Consider the following 22,336-nt stretch of genomic DNA (forward strand, 5'->3'; position numbering starts at 1 on the left):
TAATTAACGCGCGTATATTAAAGGTGATAAAGGATTAGAAAATTATGCCAACAATAAAATACCTCAGAGCCTCTCAAGTTACGGCTGTGAAACTCGATACAAATGTCTTATTATAAATAAATAGACATATATCCTAACATTTTCAAAAATTCCAACTTTAAGAAGTAGTAGAGGGGATTTCTTCAATTGTTTTATTCATATTATTTTGTTATCTATTGCATCATCACAAAAAACATTCCAACCGTTTCAAATTAGTTTTTAAACATAATTATCAACCTTTTCGAACGAAGGCTTTATTATGTTACTTTCGTCTAAAGTCCATAGAGAAAGAGGGTGGAAAAATTTATGCTTAAAAAACAGTATCTCACAAGACTAATAAGGGGAAAGCAGACTTTGGTAAATGAACTTCGTGTTCATCCTTCGCGAGGTAGTAGTACATATTTAAGTGTATATATTACAAACTGGGAGAGCACAATAGCCAGAAATAGTGGAGAAAACGCGTCTTAAAGATTCCGACTCTCGCATAGGGCTATGATACCACGCGTAAAGTTATCAGGTGACGACGTGCCAGAGTTAGGAGCATCTACGACCCCGTGCAAATGGTTCCGGGTTGCATCCTCGCTCGATTCAACTTTTTTGTTTTTTGCTTTAACCAATAAAGTAGCCATAAAATATTAATTCACCATATGCTTATAATGCATAAAACAATAGAAATAATAAAATCAGTTGTAAAATCTTTCAATGTTCTGTGTTAACTAGCAATTAATTGTACCCTATTGCGCGTTGTATATTGATATCACGCATTATATTATGGTTAGCACAGTCGTTGTGCAAAAAATGTTCTTGTCGCTTCGTGTCTATATTTGTGAACATTGTGCGAATTACAAGGGTAATGAGGGAGAAATTCCCTTTGGTAATACTGGATGTATGCTGTAATCAGCGGCGTCATTTCAGACTTCAATTGAGGGGGCAAGAGCACCACCGACATAAGGCTTTCACGTTTAGTTCTAGTGTATTAGTAGACAATCGATTAAAGAATATTTATTCCTCAAACTCTTGAGGGGTAATTGCCCCTCCTGCTCTCCCTAAATGACGCCCCTGGCTATAACTGTCATACATTGCCATGCTATTGTCGTCTGAAGTACAGTCCATCCTCCCTTGCAAATGTCCGGTCAATTCGCACACTGTTTACAGGTACGACACGAAGCGTCAAGAACATTTTTTACACAACGACTCTGCTAACCATAATATAACTTCGGGCCGCGGTGACTCAATGGTTGAGCGTTCACCACTGGTGCATGGGGTTTCGGGTTCAAACCCTGCTCCCGCCAAGTGAACTTTGTGCAGGACAAACACCATGTGCGTGGGTTTCGTCGGAGTTCTCCCGTTTCCTACCACTTTCTTCATTCCACCATTTCATTAATTTCTCATCTTGGATTCACTTGGATCTTTTTCATTTCACTTCGCTTGATATGCTGTTCTATTGGGGAACAGATTTGAATATTTCGCAAATAATATTTCCATAAACATATTCTTTTCGTTCGATAAATGGCTATTTCACTAGTTGGTACCTGACCTTTAAAGACTGCTCCAGCCTATATTTTTAAACGAATTGTAAATTCTATTTTTGAGTTTTAGAATACACTAGCATCAATTATCTGCTTCCCTGGCGCAAATTAAGAAAACATAGTTCCGCTAGTCAGTCACTTTTTACTATTACTAAAGCGCTCTTTTATATTGGTCATTTTCGATGGTTTTTATATATCCCCCTTCTCTCCCCATGTTGCGGGGCACGGGATCGGAAGTAACACCTTTCATCTCACCAACCTGGAAATCTATAGATTCGCCACTAATATCGGTCATTTTCTATCGTATTTATATATCTCCCCCTCCTCCCTCTCTCAAACTGTGGGGCTGAATTTGGATTTAAACAGCATCGGTAGTGTCACTGTTAATCTCAGCTAGCTCAAAAGCTATAGATGACTAATATCGGTCATTTTCGATCATTTTAAATGTCTCCCCTCCTCCTCCCAAAAGTTACACCGTCAAAGTGATATGACAAAAACCATCTCAGGTTAGAACTTTATTTAGGTTGGAAACTTGATCGAGATCGGTCCGGTGGTTCAAGTGTTATTAAGTTTTATTTACTTTAGGTATCCCCTCCCCTCCCTTAAGTTCTACTGTCAAAGTGAAATGATAAAACAATCTCTGACCCTAACTTCATCTTTGTTTAAAATTTGATCGAGATTGATCGTTTGGTTCAAGAGTTAAGTTTTACTTACTTTTTAACTCCTTCCTCCCCCTCCCCTAATTTTTATCGTCAAAGTAAATAGATACCGGTAAATACCATCAACCGCATCTATGTTGAAAATTTGATCGATATTCGTTCGGTGGTTCAAGAGTGATGAAGTCACAAAGACAGCCAGTTTTATTTTTATTTTTTTTTTTACATATCTGCCCCCTCCCCACCTTGCACCGTCAAAATTAGATTATAAAAATTATCGAAGGACCGAACGTCATCTATCTTGAAAATTTGATAGAGATCAGTTGGGTGGTTCAAGAGTTCTTTTATTCATTCTCATACATCTCTCCCCTCCCCTCCCCTAACTCTTTGTTCTACCGTCAAATTGATATGATAAAACTACCCCAGGTTGAACCTCATCTATGTTGAAAATTTGATTAAAATCGGTAGGGTGTTTAAGCGTGATGAAGTCACAAAGACAGTCACTTTTATTTTCATTTTTTAACATATATCTACCCTTGCCCATCCCTTACGTTGCATCGTAAACGTGAAATGACAATAACATCCCAGGCTCGTACCTAATCTATGTTGAAAGTTTGATCGATCTCTCTCGGGTAGTTCAAGAGTTACTAAGTTTTATTCATTTCCATATATTTCCCCTCCTGCTCTCCCCCTTCCCTAAAATTTACCGTCAAAGCAAAATGATAAAAAAAAAACTACAGGGTGCAATTCTCAGATATGCTCTCAATAGAGTTTTCAGATATGCGCTGATTTCAAGGAGGGTCCAAAGTAGGCAGAATATAAGCCTTAACAATAATGGACATCCACTGCTTCGGAGGGAAGTCGGAAGTGTTAAGAACCGGCAGCTCCATGTTTTTTGTGTTCGCAATAATGTGTGATTCAATGGATTTCCTCACTGTATATTTCACGTTCTCTTCACTTATAAGCGTGAAAGAAAACATTACAACATGCGTTTTCCCGATACGAGAAACCGTGTTGCTGACGATCGCGCTAAAGGTTTCCGTGTTCACTGCTATCAGGGCTTATCTTTGCCTACGTTGGACCAATCATAAAGTCAGTCAAATCTCACAATTCGGTTGATTGTATGTCTGGGAATTTTGCCCTGTATGGAATATTTGGTACACCCACTGAAAATTAATGAAATATGCATTTCTGGATTGCGTATGTGTGACTTCTTTTACCTGATAAGGACCACCATCCACAATTTCTGGAATTCCAAATAGAACATATTGAAGTTTTGCTTTTTCGCGATTTTGGACAGCCCTAGCTCTGAAACTATGCACTTTTTCCCACAGGTCCATATGAACTTTTTCTCTTATTTTGATGTAAGGAATCACCTCTTAGAGTTTGTCGGTATAGTTCATTAACACCCTGTATAAAACTCTAATACTACAAGTTCCTTTGACGAAAAGAAAAAAAGTAAATATTACAAGTAATGGCTGTTTCTTCGGCGAGAAAAAACAAAACACACTTGACCACTGGCGTCTCTGGCATGTAAAATTTTGGGGGGGGGGACATCAAGGAAAGTGAATTAAATGGTACTACCAAGCCCAACCTGTTTATTATCTTCGATTCCATTTGTTAGCTTTCTGATTACCTTCACGGACCCCTGAGGTATATCAAGTCTGTTATAATCCTTTCATAGCCAGAATATTATATTCCAAATAGTGTAATTATTATTTATATGTTATTCTGTCGTTAGTAAATAAATTAGAATAAAATATTGAATATTTTGTACTTCAAAATATTGAGGTGGACGCGTCCCCCTCAACCCCCCGCCAAAGACGCCCATGCACTTGACGAAGACTCGAACATGGATCAACTGATTGGTAGATTACAACGTTATCTACTACGCCACATACTCAGGTGCTTTTTTTTTTTTTTTTTTTTTTTTTTTTGCTATACACTTTAAATATCCAGTTTGTGATTTTTGTTTCTGTTGTCTTACCATATAACAGTTTCTCTGCTTTCCCTGCTTCTCACACTATTCGTGTTATTTGTTGTGTAAATTGCATCTGCAAACGTAATATATTTTGTTAATTTACCAGCATCCACAGCTTTTAAAAGTTTTAATGGTCAATTACATTAACTGAACCGATTTTCCCGTATTTTCCATCGCGTCAAGAAGCAACAGATACTATCCTGCGGAGAACATGCATTTTCTTATGTGGCAGGCAATACCTATCCGGCCCTGAGTGCCATTACTTCTTTCTACACCCTTTCCCTTGGTTCGGATCAACTTCGTGTCCCTTCGTGTGCTACGAAGAAAACCGAAGGGTCGTGGCCGACAGTTTCTCTTCAAGCTATCGAGTAAGAGTGATTGAATTATATAAATGTATTTTATTTATTAATTTACTAAACACATTTCCGATATAGCAAAAATACCATTATTTTTATAAAATGTTTATTATTTTCATGAAGCAGAGATAATTTTCTATTTGGCTTTAGAACTATCCCTACTAATTTTTAATCGACATCTAATATTATACGTTCATTATTTCTGTCTATTACCTGAATATTACTTGCAGAAACTATGTTTTATTTAATTACTGTTTTATGAAAGTTTAGTCATATGTTAATTAAAATTCCACTATTTGTAAGTTTCTCATTTCGGTTATGAAAATGATTATAAATGAAGCTTTCGCTTTTTATAAAATTCTTGACAGTTTTAATGTTTAAAAGACATAATTCTAAATTATTTGGAAATATTCAAATAAACTAGAATGAAGAGGATAATATTAAGGAGCATTATTAGAACAAAACGTTGTTCCTTAAGGAATTCACAGAATCAAGCTTTTCTTTAAAAAAAAGTTACTATAGGGTATGGGATTCGAAGTGATGATCGTGGAAAAATAAAGTATATAAAGAAGAAGCTTTAACCGACTACTCTACAACGGCATGATAAATACTGCACCTTGGCAGACGCATGTGACGAAACCACTAACACAAAATGCCTGATCGCTTCGCACATTTTGTAGCTTATTTCTATTTAGTCGTTTGTTTAAATGGAAAATGCTTAATAGCAATGATTGTTAGAGCTGTTCCACATGTATAGTAACTAACCTTATGACAGATTTACGTTGTATTTCTAACAAAGCATAAAATTCCCTCCCTCTTTGTAAATTTCGCTGCGCGTTTGCCACGTTTACGAAAATGGAACTTAGAATTTTTCGATGAAAGTTTCGGAGATTTCTTTTTTTAATTATAACTTGCTTATTTCTTAATTTTTTATTGAAATATTTTTTGGAAATATGTGTTTTGTTTTTCTGTTTATTTCAAAGAAGAAATGTGACATTTTCTATCACAAGAAAGAGAGTTATTTCTATTTATGTAATTTCTAAAGACATGCGACAACTATTTTGGACACAAGTGTACGTGTTAAAAAGACACAGTACTAGTTGCTTCTATCTACTATCTGAAGTAGATAGGAATACATTAAAACTACTATCTCCACCAACCTACTGCGTAGGATTTTGTATAACAACATGCGGAAGGTGATTGAATTAATTATAACTTAGACTGTTACTTTAAAGTATTCATTTATTAGATTATCTTTGAAGTAGAGTTTAGAGTCGGATGTTGTGATGTAAGTTATTAGATAAAATAGCTGAATCACATTTAATAAATCTGTTGGTGAATTAGTCAACTCGAGAGTATCAGAGATGTATTATAACATACCTCGTTGAACTGGATTCGAACTCCTGGACACGAAGTTCGTCGTCTAAGTTCCACACAGTGGATGGATGTCCACTGGAAATGTTGTTGTCTACAGCTGGTTCCCAATAGCTGTTCTACTGAGAATGATCCTTTGAGACTGATCCAATAACGTCTCTCCTGCGACTGATCCTTATTCAGTCAAACATTACCTTTTTATGTTCATGTCCATGATGACGAATTTGTTGTTGTTTCATTACAAATTCTGCAGCTCTTACATCTCTGTGCCGAAATTGTGCTGAATCACAATTTCTGCTGTTTCTCTCATTGACTACATTCTCCAGACAGTTTACGTATGCGAAATTCACAATTTTACCTAATTTTGATAATGTGTGATTGTTAACACAAATTTATACAACGTTTTACATTTTCTTGTTTTCGTATTTGTTTATGTTCTTGTGACACTTGCAGACTCGTGTCTATTACTTCAAGAAAACAACAATCATCAGCAATACGTAACCTGATGTTATAATATGTCTGTCTGCAACCTAATTACGTTCTTACAACAAGTTAAATTATAAACAAAACTTTACTGTTTCCTTTTGAAGCCAATTATTAAAATTAAATGAATTTAGATATTAAAATATTCCAGAATTTTGGCGTACCGTGACAATATATAAAAAAAAGACCTACATTAGTGTCGAATCTATAATTTCGGGGGTCTCTTAGGTAAAGATTGGAACTTCAGATGCCATGTAAGTTAAGCCCTCATTAACACAATGAAGGAGTTTGTGAAATTTGTGACGTGTACAAATAATTGAAAATAACCAATGTTAGTATACAACCCATATCTTTCGTGGTCGCCAAGTTCATTGGGAGCAGTTCTGATGACCTTTAAGTTTAAGTTCAACTTCCAGTAAGAGTAAGATCCCCCAGCACATCTAATAAGGAGAGCGTAGTTCTGAAATGTCTGGGACAACCTTTACCAAACTTGGGGGACATATTACTTTCAATCTAAGAAGAAAATATTGTAGTAGTATGAAGTTATGGAAGTTGGGAGGTGTGACATGTAAAAATAATGTAAAACGACTGATCTTAGTGTTTTATACATAATTTTCTCGGTCGTTGAGATGGATAGTGATGCTCCCAATGGAAGTTACATCCAAATTCATCCCCATCTTCACAGGATGATGGCCTGGGAGAGCTAAAAATAAAATCTCAAATATTACTTAAATGTTTGTCGAATTCATAGTTTTCGGGGTGAGAAAGCGTTTCTAATAACTTTGGAAGGTAATTTGTACCCACGTCAAGATGGGCTTTTTAATCATATCAATTTCTCACCTTAAGAAGAAATTACCATTACAATTATGATATTAAGCCAACCTTTGCAATCGATGAAAAAATATGTGGATGTTTGTTTCGTCTTTTAAATGAAACAAGACATGTTAAAATCAAAGATGGAGTGGGTCAGTGGGTCGGTTGGTAAGTGGGTGAAATGGGTCAAGATTTGTGAGTGGATCAGTGGATCGTGGGTCAAAAGGACGTGACCTACTGCAAAACACCACTCACCGTGACTCACACTGGTGGCCACCCTTTTAGTCCAAAGATATTTCATCCAAAGAACATTTCGTCCAGAGACATTTAATCCAAAGACATTTGGTCCAAAGGACAATTCGTCCAAATGACATTTCGTCCAAAATACAATTGGTCCAAAGGACATTTCGTCCAAAGGAGAATTGGTCCAAAGGACATTTCGTCCAGGGATGTTTAGTTCAAAGCACATTTCGTCCAAAGAACATTTGGTCCGGTAACGCTTGGGGGTCAAGGGTTTGTTTCTATTAAAAGAGTAAAAGTGATTCATATAACATTATGACTCAGTAGCTTCTTATTTCTAAAGGAAATTTGAAATAGAGATTTATTCCGCAATTTTCATTTTGATAGAACAAATAATGCTGAGATATTCAGAAAAACGTAAACGCCTGAAAACAACCTGTCGAACAACAGGAGTGAGGGAAAGGTTGTAGTGTGAAGTATGTTGCTGTAATAACTGCTAACATGACATCTAAAATTTTCATGTTGTGAATGAAATAGTTCTAAAATAAGTACCGGTAACTAAAATTAATGGAGTTTAAATTTGAGTAAGTTAAATATTAAGTATTCAAACCCTTGTGTTAGAAAAGTGAAAAATTATGTGTCAAGTATCTTTGAAGAAATACTGAGAATAGAAAAATACACATGTGTGAAATATATTCTTAGTGTCCAAAGATAATACTCTTAAACAGTCACATTCTTGGCTGCAACATTGTGAAAAGTGATTGACAAATATAATATGAAAGTTGGAACATTTCGTGTAGAATATACGTATCTTTTCAGGTGAACCACAAGTCTGGTTTCTATTTGTAGACTATTGATAGTGTGTAACTTCGGCAGACGTTTCTACATAATTAGTGAGTTGTATGACAAACCAGAATTGTTAACTTGTCTTGTATTTTTATTTCAGTGTTACTCCTTATCCAAATATAGTATATACTTTTGCTTTCATATTAATTTTCTCGGTACAGCACAGTACATTTAAGATATCCATTGCAAAGTCTCAAACCAAATACAAGATTCACATGACCATGCGGAGGCAATGTTGTCCGCAAATGAAGAGGGAGTATGCTCTTCAAGGGGTTGCTTATCATTTTGGGAGGTGAATTCCTTAACCAACGAAGCTACAACTGTATTTCTGCGAAGCTAAAACTGTATTTTTGTAAAATTATTAATGAAAGCAAAGAAAGGAGGCCATTTAGTTTTCAGGCGTTTACGTTTTTTCTGAATATCTCAACATATATTAGTTTTATCGAAAAGAAAATTGCGGAATAAATCTCTATTTCAAAATTTCCTTTAGAAATAAGAAGCTACACAAGTAACACTTCCCAAGTGTAACACTCCAATTTTGATAAAAAAATTTGGCAGGCAGATACTACACATAAAATAAGTAAATACGTGTTTTTTTTATTTTCTGGGGAAAAACGGTTTTAGGGGGCAAAAGCCCCCACCCAAAATTTTGAAAGTTGTCGCCCGAAAGGCAAGAAGAAGTGGACCGAAATGAATGAAATCGTGCACAAATATTGTAGACGAAAAATGAGGGAATACGGGTTTCGTGTTTTTCTAGAAAGAATGGTTGGGTGGGGCGCGGACCCCTCCAAACCTTTGCTCATGAAATATCAAAAGTGCTAGTAACAGTATGTCAGAAGTGCCTAAATTTACATGAAGAATTGCAACGAAACTTTGTGTATGGACAATATGCAAAAAACACGGTTTTTTTTATTTTCTGCGAAAACAGGGTTATAGGGTGCAAAAACTCCCACCCAAAGTTTTGAAAGTTGAAGCCCGAAAGCCAAGAAGAAGTGGACCGAAGTGAATGAAATTGTATGTAGATATTGGATACGTAAAATAAGACCTTTCGTGTTTCACAAGTGTCTCCATCTGATTTCTTCAAATTTGGCAGATCAACAACAAGCACAAACAGTATAGTGTATTTTATAGCATTTCAGGAGGCACCTTTAACCCTTACAATGTTTTTCGCATAAACAAAAACACGTGTCGATTAATTTCCTGTTTGCTGTTGATGTGCCAAATTTGAAGCAAAACGGATAGGGACACTTCAGAAACACGAAAGACCTTATTTTACATAGGGTCTCTAAAATGTCTACCCACAATTTCATTTGCTTTGGTCCACTACTTCCTGCGCTATTACGGTAATATTTACTTTTTTTCGGAGAAGGCCTAGGCCACAACACTGTTTTCCGCACAAATTAAAACACGTTTCGTTTATTGTTTTGCGAATTGTCCCTATACGAGGTTTCGTTGCAATTCTCCATACTCTTTAAGAACCTCTGACGTATAATTATTTGCACTTTTGACATTTCGTAATCAACAGTTTAAAAGGTCCGTGATATACGCAACCGTTTTTTTAAAAGGAAAATACGAAACCCAATTACCTCAATTTACGTCTACAATATCTGTGCACAGTTTCATTCAATTCTGTACATTTCTTCTTGCCTTTTAGGCCTCAAATTTCAAAATTTTTGGTGGGGGATTTTGTCTCTTAAAACCGTTTTTCCTCAGAAAATAAACTCGCATTCGTTTATTTTTTGCGTATTGTCCCTACACAATATGTCGTTCCAATTCTTCATGTCCTTTAAGCACTTCTGACATACTGTTATTCGCACTTTTGATGTTTCACGATCAAAGTTTTGTAGGGGTCTGTGTCCCACCCAAAACTTTTTCTTTTTTTCAGGAAAATACGAAACACGTATTCCCTCATTTTACGTCTGCAATACCTGTGCACAATTTCGTTCACTTCGGTTCACCTCTTCTTGCCTTTCGGGCGTCAACTTTCAAAATTTTGAGTAGGGGCTTTTGCCCCCCCCTAAAACCACTTTTCCGCAGAAAAACACGTATTCGTTTATTTTGTGTGTAGTATCTACCTGCCCATTTTTTTTTTCAAAATCGGAGTGTTACACTTGGGAGGTATTACTTGTGAGTCATAATGTTATATGCATCACTTTTACTCTTCTAATAGAAGCAAACCCTTGACCCCCAAGCGTTACCGGACCAAATGTTCTTTGGACGAAATGTGCTTTGAACTAAACATCCCTGGACGAAATGTCCCTTGGACCAACTGTCTTTTGGACGAAATGCCCTTTGGACCAAATACCTTTTGGACCAATTGGCTTTTGGACGAAATGTCCTTTGGACCAAGTGGCTTTTGGACGAAATGTCCTTTGGACGAAATGTTCTTAAAAACCAATTGTGTTTTGGACGAAATGTCCTTTGGACCAATTGTTTTTTTGGACGAAATGTCCTTTGGACCAATTGCATTTCGGACAAAATGTTCTTTGGAGAAATTGCCCTTTGGACCAAATGTCCCTGGACCAAATTTGTTTGGGCTAAATGTCTCTGGACGAAAATCCTTTGGACGAAATGACCCCCAACTACCCACCGTCCCATTTTGTTCTGCGCATTGTAGACAGCATCTTCTGAACACTGGTGAGCTTGTCTACGTTTTACTTTCAATATCTCCATTTTTCTTCTTCTGAATCTCCATTTCTAATGAAAAAAGCTTAGGCATTTTTGGATTTTGATATTTGCAATTGTAAGAGTGGCAATAGCAATAGGAGTTCAATTTTGAGATACAGCTTGTGAGATTTTAGAGGAGCTAACTGCTGGAAAAAAAAATTTGAATCACCTGTAATATATGAATTATTATACCTAGTATAAAAAACTGAAAGTAACTATGTCTGCGTGATTATCACGGTCAAATTGCAAAGTCAAATGAAATGACATTTGGTATATAATCAGGCCCCAATCCCAACTGGGAAGTTATCTTACGCATATCACTTTCATTATAACACATATCCTTAGTGGGGAGTAGGTGTCCGAATTTTTGCGAAAAACTGAGTATCTTACAAGCCGTTCAACTTAGAGAGCTTAAATTCAGTATATAACTCTTTACCAAAAATAAACAGAACGTGTCCTGGCATTTTTAAAAATGTGTTTTATGAGCGGGGGGGGGGGGATTTTCTATATATTGGAAATTGGTAGTGGGTTGATTTGTAAAAATAATCGAAAACGAATGATATTATTTGACAAACAAATTGAGGAATGAAAACTACAGTCCTTAGCATTTTATACCCACTGCTTTCTAATATAATAATTGCTGAAGCTGGTGTTTAATATATGGATCGTTCAGAGCATAAGGAAATCAAACCATAAAGTTGTGAGAAAAATAGACATAACATTTGTATTCCAAGCTTAATTTCATGAGCATTTTAAATTAGTACGGCATGCTTAATTATATGGAAAACTAGTTTTTCTTTCTTTTCTTCTTACGTTGGTATACTTTATCTTGATTTGATACTTTCAAATTTCATCCTGGTTTCTACTGAAATGTATATGTAATCCAAGAAAGAAATAATTATATATGATAAATTTAAATTCATCTTAATTTGGAAGATGAGAAACACTTTACCATTGTATATCGTAAAGGTCAGATCCACCGGTATTGTAACAGAGCGGTGCTTGAGCGATTGACGGTAGGAATTCAAACTTCGATAAGTGAAAATTTCACAGTCTTGTTTTATTTCAAGTGTAACCTCTTTAGTCAATGGAGAGAAGGATGTGGATCATGGGTCAGAGTTGATTACGTTGGTGGGTCGGAGTTGGTCACAATGGTTCAGAGTGGTTCATAGTTGGTTGTGGGTCAATTCTGTATTCTACCATTAATTTCATAATTCGCAATCACCCTGTCCTTTAGCTTAAAGACACAATCGTGGAACGTAGAATTTAATATTAGTGATGTAATAAACCCATAATGGGTCGCTTCTTGTTTTACCTTGGTGCATTATACTTTTGCAATGGTAAGACAAGTGTTTACCTCTTCTGGGTAGTTTCACAGTTTCACATTTGTAAAGGTGGTCAAGGAGTTTTCAATGAAGGATTTATTACCATCTTGAACGCTCGCTGTTTTGCACAAGTTAGCATAAAGACTCGGGACTCTTACCATTTTTTTTAGATTTTAGTAATACTTGGGGGCCGCGGTGGCTCATTGGTAGCGCGTTCACCTCTGGTGCTAGGGGTCCCGGGTTCGATCCCAGCCCCCGCCAAGTGAACTTTGTGGTGGACGAACACCGTGTGCGTGGGTTTTCTCGGGGTTCTCCCGTTTCCTCCCACTTTCTTCATTCCACCATTTCATTCATTACTCATCATCACCGTCTCCTTTAGCCTAACCGGCATAACCGTGGGACGTAAAACTCAAAGATTTCATTTCATTTTTTTAGTAATACTTTTAAATGACATACTACTAGATTCCCCTTACCATTTTCAAATTTTGAGTTGCACCCCTCCTGAGACCCACCGGGGAGCCTTGGGGCAAATCTTTTTCCTCGACACGGGGTACCTTTGAAATTATAAAATACATGTTTTTCGGTGTTGACATCTGTTTCATCGTTTCAGACTTTTATTAATGTCAACGGGCTTCATGGATACCATGCTTCTTTATTCTCTTAGTTTTCAGATACAAACCCCCATGTCGTAAGCGTCAGTGGACCACCGATGCGCAACTGGCGACATTTCGCCAAAAGTTGGTGATCCCGCAGCTACGATCCGTGGTGGCCCCACTTCGGTTTTGAAAATTATACCACCAGCGGCAGAGACTCAACGAAACGCCAACGAACCACAAAATTTCTCCCCCAAAATATGTTAAATCGCCCATATGCTTGATTTGTTTATATTCAGGTGAGTGTAAAAACACTAGGGGAAAAAAGCAAGTATTCCAAGGTGGGCGCGAACCTTCAACCTTAAATTTGCTTGCCGCATATTCTTCTGACTTCGCCACGGAAACGATGAAGAAAATCTCGCTTGTAGAAGGATAAATTATTGAGGTCTTAATTTAGCCAATCAAACAAATCCCTCTATCTCGAGTTCTGTGAGATGGTACTGTTAACCGTTTCGAGATTTATTGCTTTGGGTCAATGGGTCAGTGTGAGTCACAGTGATGGTGTTTCGCAGTGGGTCACGCCTTGCTGACCTACGATCCACTGACCCACTCATAAATCTTGACCCATTTGACCCACCGACCAACTCAATCTCTGATTTTACATTTAGTATATCATTTAAAAGACGAAACATACATCTACACATATTTTTCTCGATTGCGAAGGCTAGCTTGATACATATACTAATTGAGATGGTAATTTCTTCTTAAGGTGAGAAATTGATATGATTAAAGAGCCCATCTTGAAGTGGCTACAAACTACATTCCAAAGTTATTAGAAACGCTTTCGCGACCCCAGAAAACTATTACTTCGACAAATATTTAAGTAAGTTTTTACATTTTATTAATCATATCTCCAAGCCCCTCATCCTGTAAACATGGGGATGAATTTGGATATAACGCCATTGAGTGCCTCACTACTCATCTCAACGACCGAGAAAACAATGGATAACACTCTACAATCAGTCATTTTACACTATTTTTACATGCCACTCTTCCCAACTTCAATCCCTTGAGGTATCTGAATTCCACAATATTTTTTTTTTCCTTAGATTGAAAGTAATATGTCTCTCATGTTAGGTAAAAGTTGCTCCAGACATTCCGGAGTTTCGCTGGAATATACACGTATACATACATCGAAACATTTAGAGCTGTGTGAGCAATGTTTTCGATGTTGCTCATGTAAATTCAAAATCCAGGAGGCATAGTCGCTCATACCAAAGCGTGGCATTAAATGACGTTGTGTTTGTAACAGTGTCACGAACTCAAACTATGGATTTGACTCTAATATCAGTCACTTGAGACATTTTATTTTTCATCTTATATAGCCCGCCATAATAATGGGTTTTGAATCAATTGAATTGATTTTGAGTTTAACGTCCCGTCAGCAGTGAGGCTATATGAGACGTAGACCTACTAATTAACGCGAACTACATGGGCTCTCGCTGGGGGCCGAATCTGGGTCTCCCACACCGAAAGCGTGTACGCTATACGTTTAACCACAAAGGAGCTTTATGATGAGAGTTAAATTTGGACTTTAACGCTTTCGGAGTTGTAATTATTAATTTCAAAAACAACGAGAACTATGGATTCAACACTAATATCGATCGCTTTTACTTTATATATATTGGCGGAGAGAAAGGGACCACATCCATATACAAAAGCCTTGCAGATTATTGAACTGAAATCCTTTGGAAAGAAATCCTATTCTGCCTTCTTTCTCGAGTATAAATAAGTCTCTTAGACACGACTTCGTGTTCGTAAATTTCCTGTTTACATAGTTTTGGGGATCGGGAGTTTTGTGTCTGTAACGAAGATTGGAGTTTGTATAAAAATTTCTGTTTATACCCGAATAGTCTCTTTACCTTTCAGAAAGCGTAAATCACTTGCTGTAATGAGAAAATTCAGAAGTAACTTCCGATGACAAATAGCTCCAAATAAATACACTACATAATTTATTCATTGCGATGATATTATTTTCTTAATTTGTATTTAACATTCACATATATCATAGAATACCAACGAACTGTGAACACCTGTTATATTTTAAACATAATAATCACTAAGTTCTGCAATGATTGTATGTTATATATATATACAACTGACGTATTTTAATGTAATTATTTTATATAATTTTTCATGCATTGCGGAAAATAAAATTTCATAAAAAAGAACATTGACTCAGATGCGAATCGAACCCTCGACCTTACGATTTGAAATCCAACGGCGTACCACTGAGCTAACAGAAGCGCTTCACAAATAATAATTCTAGCGATATATAAAGGTATTTAAGATAATAATTACATTCATATCCACTGCAAACGCTGTTTTTGTTCTAGTTTGACTTTTATTTTTGTACTCAGGAGAGAATAATGTTCTATGTCTTAACTTTCACCATTCTTTTACATATGGAAAGATTCGTTTACGTATCTAAATATTCCATTAAGTATGGAGAGCAAAATGACAAGCATGTGCTGGCATTAATACAGTTTCGAAATATTGTATCGTTAAGTATTTCAATCAATGTTGCTTTTTTATATATAATTGGTAACAAGTCTTATTATATTTAAAAGAAGAAAAACACATCTGCAAGATTTTTCCCGATTGCAAAGGTTGGCTTCGAGGTTCGAACCTGGTTTACTTTTTCCCGAAGATACCCGAAGTTGGACTTAGAAAATTTTTGTCTCGAAACAGCAATAAAGAATGCGCTCAACCTTTTTGAGACAAGGTGTACAGTGATAGACTGTTCGGGTACTGTGCATCACTGACTGCCGAAGCCTAGCCTAACGATTGATGAAACTAACAAAAATTGAAAAGTGTGCATGAAAAAATGGAAAGCCATGCATTGTGGGATCACAGAGGAGGTATTGTGCTTCAGACTACAATAATTAACATGTTGCTGAGGTCAATCGTGGAACAATTATCCGACTATGTTGGAAAACGGTAATGTATCTCCCATATTTCCAGGGCATTAGGTCATCAGATTACTATTTGTTCCCATGCTAGACAACCGTCTCTGGGGAGGACTATCGTTCCAACCCTCGCATTGAACGATTCTTTCGGCTCACATTTCGTATAATTCAATTATAAATTAAGATTCATAGTGCTAGAAACAGATTATTGCTGCTAATGGGAACTATTTTTAATGTTTCCCGTAGTCTTAGTCCATGTTCCTTCTTTTTCCTTTTCTTTCTTCTTACAATGTTAAACTATGAGAATTTATGTAGAATCCTTATCATAATGCATATTTATAAAGACAACATAATGACAACGCTTATACGACCTAATATTACGGGATAATTTTCTCTATAAATGCAATGTTCTGAGAAAAAAAAAACTCAATTTGTTACCGTTATTGTTGGTACTGCTTCCTTATAGAAATTTTGTCAATATAATCAAATTCAAATCTTTACAATAAAGAGTATGGGATATATCTATATTTTATTGTTCTAATAGTAATTATCAAGACAACTGGAACATATTTCAGGTATAAAGAAGAAATGCTAGACACATCTTAAAAATACAAGAACTTTCTAACAGAATTACAAAGGAAAAATTCTGAGATAAGATATTTATATTTACATATACTATAAAAATAACAGAATACGAGCCAAACTAAGGTTGGATAGGGTAAATTATAACATATAGAAAAAATAAATCCAAATAATGGACTGCCTATGACTTAATTGCATAACTTTCATTATATATGTTGGGTTGTTGGAAAAGTTATGACGAATTTTATTTGTTTTTCAAGTGTCATTTTAATCAATGATATATTGTTTGTTTTGTTCAATAGTCTTCTGCCATCTTCAAATGAGCTTGATAATTCCTTGTTCATAGCTGAACCTATCTTTATGGGAGGAAACTGAACAAGATGCTGATCCATAACCTCATGTGAATTGAACGTTACACCACCGCAAAGAATTTTGGAGACCGAAACAAGTCGCAATCTGACGATGCAAAATCAGACAAACATAGTGGATGTAGTAATACATCCCATCGAAGCTCCATTAATATTTGACAGGTGATCAAAGTTGGGTGTGTTCTCGTGGATGGAACGCAACAACTTTACGATAAACGAGTTCTGGATGTTTCTGGATGATATAATCGTTCAAATTCTTCATTTGAAATCATTATTTGGTTCTTTGTTAAGAGCTCAAGAAACATAACAACAAAATCCTAGCACAATGATAGCATAAACTCTCTCTGATTAATGTCTTCTGTAGCTAAGTTGATTTTGAGTTGATTTGGAATTTAACGTCCCTTTCAGCAACGAGGCTATATGAGGCGGGACCTACTGATTAACGTGGAATCCGAACTACAAAACTTCCCGCTGGGAATCGAACCTGGGTCTCCCACGCCAAAGGTGCGTACGCTAATCGCTTAGCCACTAAGAAGCTCCTAATGTCTTCTTTAAAGTCGTTTAAAGTGAACTTCAAGACAAAGACCATTACCATATTGTTGTAAGCAATTCATTTCTCATCACTAGTTATCAGTTGCTTCAAAACCGATCTTTTGCTTACGTTTAATGAGTATCTTGCAGATATTTATACGTTTCATCAAATGACTATCTTTGAGTTTATGAAGAACTCAACATCGAGTTTGTTTACGTATCTCAGCTTCTTCAGATGGTCTTGAACATGTGATTGATTAATCTCAAATGTTTCTGCAATCTCTTCTTGAATTGTGTAATGTTGGTTTGACTAAATCAACAAATTAATTTGTCATTAACTTCAGCGGGTCTCCCTGATCGACGAGCGTAGCTGGGATCAAAATCAACAGCACGGAATTTCGTAAACCATTATTGCTAATCATGTTCTTGTACATCATTGCGTTCTTGTACATCATTGCCATCGCAAACTTTACATAGTTTTTACAGACTCTAGGCACATTCTTCACTTTACAGAAGTAAACAGTAAACTATAGCGAAAATACAGAGTTCGGTCTTCCGTTTTTAATTTGTAAAATCTGCAAAACTCAACCAAATTGCTCATTTTTTAGACTAAATTTACAACTTTTAGCTGTCGAATTACATCAATAACATAGATACCAATGACTCTAATATTTTTAAAAATGAACTAGGGCCATCTTTTGTAAAAATACGTCAAACATTTTCTGACAACCCAATATGTACACTCATATCCAAAATTATTGTCGCATGTCTATAAATATGTTGTTGTAGGAATATAATTTTCTAACGAATTTTCCCGATATTTCTTATAATGTTAGTATGTGTATAATCGCCAAATACATGTGTGTGGCAAATTTCATGAGAAAAGAGCATTAAATAAGAACAATATAACGAAAATAAAACTTTCTTGTCCATATAGCAACATTTTGTTTTACTCATTCTAATTTTCGTATTTAATTCTTTTGCTATGAAATTTGCCACAAATATACATTTCCCGATTATACACATAGTATCAGTATTAGAAGTACCCTGTAAAATCATTAACATATTATATTGTTACAAGAAGACAGTTATAGATATGCGACAATCATTTTGGACATGAGTGTACATATAAAATAGAACGTTTTAGTAGCTCAGTATTTTTCAACTAAGAATTATTGCAACTAAAGTTATAGTAATAAAAAGTTATGAATTACCTGTACACCCAGATTGGAAATTAGTAGAATAGACGACCCTTGTTTTTCAAGTGATATCCAAGGGGATTTCAAGTACGGAAAATTAACTGGAGTACCATCAACTACTGCTGTTCCTCCTTGTCCTAGTTCTACTTCAACGGGACCGATGTACACCCATAATTTTTCAGTCCATGAAACTCCAGTAAGACCTCTGTCTGAATTCTAAAACAAATGTAAAATAATTAATTATAATAAAACTACTTGTGAAATACGTGTGAACAATTATAAACATGGAAATAGAATATATACAGAATAGAATAGAATAGAATATAGATAAGCAATAAACATACCTTAATTATTGAAGATAATTACTTCTAAAGTGCAAAGAATTTTAGTTGCTTAGAATACATATATTTATTATGTAGCATAGTCGGAATTTCCCATAAATTTAGGTCTATCCTTTCACCTCATCAACCCGATCTCAATTTATTTTTATTTATTTATTTTTTTTATCATTCAACATATATCTATAGAAACTGATAACAATATAATTAATTCTGATTGTTGTGATCAGTGCACGAGCCTAAGAATATTCTCTGCAAAGTTTTCGGTTGAAGGAGAGGAAATACTTTTGATGGACATGTTTGAGTTATATGTGTGTGTGCACGACGTCTCCTAGACAAAATGGTGAAATCCGTTCAAAAATAGGCTTAGTGGTTATCTTCTTATAAAGAAATGAAAGAACTATCAAAGTTATAGTTCCGACATAGTATTCTAACAATGAAATAAACAGCAACGGAAATTCGTTAAAAACGAATATTTAGAATTTTTTAAATATTAATATCATCAATACTTCTTTATCACTGATAAAAATTATTTTATTTTGTTGCGCACCTTGTTACACATAGATATACAATATGAACTAATGGGCAGCGTTCCCAGTGTTCAATCTCCATCAGTTAACTCAGCGAAATCAGGTGAAACCGATAACCGCGGCAATGACTTGGACGCCAGCACTGGCAGGCCTGCCAGAGGCCACTTTTCAGCCACTCCTAGATCTGCGAAGGTGTTACCTTGTCCCCATTGTGGAAAGTTTTATGTGAATGCAAGAGGATTAGCCATTCATATAGTTAAAAACCATCCGATCATAAACGCAAAAGAGGATGGTCTTCATATCAATAATAATAGCTTTCCTGACTGTACAGCCACAATTGTAAGCATCACTAACTTTAATGGTAGTACACAGGATTTAACGTTATCTAACTTGGGTAAACTGTTGACGTCATTAAGATCCTTTACACACATCCTAAGACGTGTCCCTCGTGGTGCTCGAACTGAGGTTGCCGATACACTTTCCAAGTTATTACAGCAAGTAGATATTTCAAATGGAGAAAGAGAATAGATCAACCTGTTTATATTTCCATTTGTAGCACTAACTGCTCCCATACAATCCAAAAACGTAAAGAACCTTACCTCATGGGTAAAACAAAGAGTTCGTGTTTGGGATAATATAGGTATTGACGCCTTAACCTTACACTCGCCAAAGATTAAGAAATCTATACCTAAACAGAATGTGTCAAATCTGAAAATTATTAAAGACAAACTAGCCGATGCTGATATCCGAGGAGCAGTCTGTTTACTAATGTCAGATGATACAATATTAGCCCCTGACACTTCAGTGTTTGAGACGTTGTTGGAGAAACATTCAGCCCACCCTGGTACATTTACTTCACCGAATCTTCCAGAAGATCAAAACAGGGTTCAAAAAGTTTCAGTAAACGAAGTTAAAAATGCTATACATTCTTTTCCATCTGGCAGCTCGGGAGGTCTCGATGGTCTTCGCCCTTCGATTCTCAAAGTTATTTTATCTTGCCAAACACTTGAATCGAAGGAAAAGCTATTAAAATCACTTTGTGATCTGTTCAATCTAATAATTTCGGGAAAAATATCTTTAGAAGTTCGACCTTTGTTTTTCGGAGCCAGACTTATCGCTCTTAAAAAGAAATGTGGTGGAATCAGACCTATCGCCATAGGGAATATTTGACGCAGAATATCAGCCAAAATTATATGCTTCAGAATACGAGAGCCTGTTAAGAACTTTTTTGTCTCCCCATCAACTTGGAGTTTGTATTCCCAACGGAGTCGAAGCAGCCGTTCATGCAACCAGGGTATATTTGTCCTCCACACACAACGCTCCAAAGGCTATCGTAAAGCTGGATTTTCGCAACGCTTTTAATGAACTTCGCCGGGACACCATGCTTACTGAGGTATTGAACTATTTTCCCGCAATATACCCATATGTTCACCAGTGTTACTCTCAACCCAGTAACCTATTCTTAGGCCAAGACACTATTTCATCCCAGAGAGGAGTACAACAAGGTGATCCCTTGGGCCCAGCACTTTTTGCCATAACAATACATTCTTTAGTACATTCGATTAGTACTGAACTAAACATCTGGTGTTTGGATGATGGGACTATTGCTGACAAACCTGAGGCAGTCCTTTCAGCGTTAAGACATATAAATGAAAAAGCATCAGCTCTTGGCTTACATTTGAATTTCTCAAAATGCGAAGTTCGTTTTCTTGGATCAGATGAAGTCACATCCAACGAATTATTCAGAAGATCTGGAGAAGTTGCCCCAGGAATACGTCTCCTAACCAAACAGGATGCTTGTCTTCTAGGTTCTGCTCTCACAAAGGAAGCATTTACAATTGTGCTATCAAACAAAATATCCAAATTAGAATATTTTCTGTCTCGTCTTGACTCGATTTCAGCACACGGAGCTTTTTTTTTCTTCTACGTCCTTCATTGTCAATCCCTCGCCTAAACTACTTTCTACGGTGCTTTCCATCTTGGAATGAGACTTCACTGCTGAAAAATATGATCATATCCTCAAAATGGGACTGGAGTCAATTTTGAACTGCTTCTTGAGTGACGACTCTTGGATGCAAGCATCCTTACCTGTTGGATTAGAAGGCCTTGGTATTCGACGAACCGTTGATATGGCGATTCCTACCTTTTAAGCGTCCTACCACGGATCCCTTCGTTTAATCAAGGTTCTCCTTCCTCAAGGCTACCACCTGGACCCAGATGGGATAGTTGAAGAAGGCTCTACCAAATGGATAAATATAACAGACACGAACCTTCCAGAAATCAGAAAAAGAGGTTCTCAGGCATCTTGGTACACACCAATAGCAGTACATTTCCATAAACTTCTTTTACAATCCGTTGCTGTTCCAGAGGATAAAGCTAGACTACTTGCTGCGTCATCCCCCCATGCTGGTTACCGTCTCCCCAATTAGGTCTTCACATGTCTAATGAAACCTTTCGAATTGCAGTAGCCCTAAGACTAGGTTCAGTTGTTTGTGAGCCACATCGCTGTCCAGTTTGCGGGGATCAAGTTGCCCAACGCGGCCTGCATTACCTCTCATGCATGAAGAACATAGGCAGAAACACCAGACATTCATCTGTTAATGACATCATTTTGCGAGCTCTCACGACGGCAGGAATCCCTTCGATTCGTGAACCGTCAGGCTGTTGTCGTTCCGATGGTAAACGACCTGATGGCATGACATTAATACCTTGGATGAGAGGCAAATCACTAGTATGGGATTTTACATGTTCGGACACGTTTGCCCATTCAAGCCTCCAATTGACCGTTGTGAATGCTGGAGAAGTTGCTAGACGTAGAGAGGCAGAAAAGGAAAGGAAATACAATAATCTCCTCGATAAATTTATATTTGCTCCAATAGCCATCAAGACCAGTGGAGCATGGGGTTCTAGAAGCCTT

At 36.4% G+C, this 22,336-nt stretch overlaps 1 protein-coding gene across 1 annotated transcript in view; it reads right to left on the reverse strand.

Annotated features, from left to right (window-relative positions):
* Positions 1-22,336, reverse strand: part of LOC145680859 (kielin/chordin-like protein) — a 1,295,905-nt gene that overhangs the window by 72,254 nt on the left and 1,201,315 nt on the right. The window contains exon 49 of the mRNA XM_081751993.1: positions 18,567-18,767. Within this exon, the coding sequence (XP_081608119.1) occupies positions 18,567-18,767 (201 nt within the window). The remainder of the gene's footprint in view (positions 1-18,566; positions 18,768-22,336) is intronic.

Source organism: Thermobia domestica, chromosome 3, assembly GCF_964235325.1.
Source record: "Thermobia domestica chromosome 3, izTheDome1.hap1.1, whole genome shotgun sequence".
Classification (NCBI taxonomy): Eukaryota; Metazoa; Arthropoda; class Insecta; order Zygentoma; family Lepismatidae; genus Thermobia; species Thermobia domestica.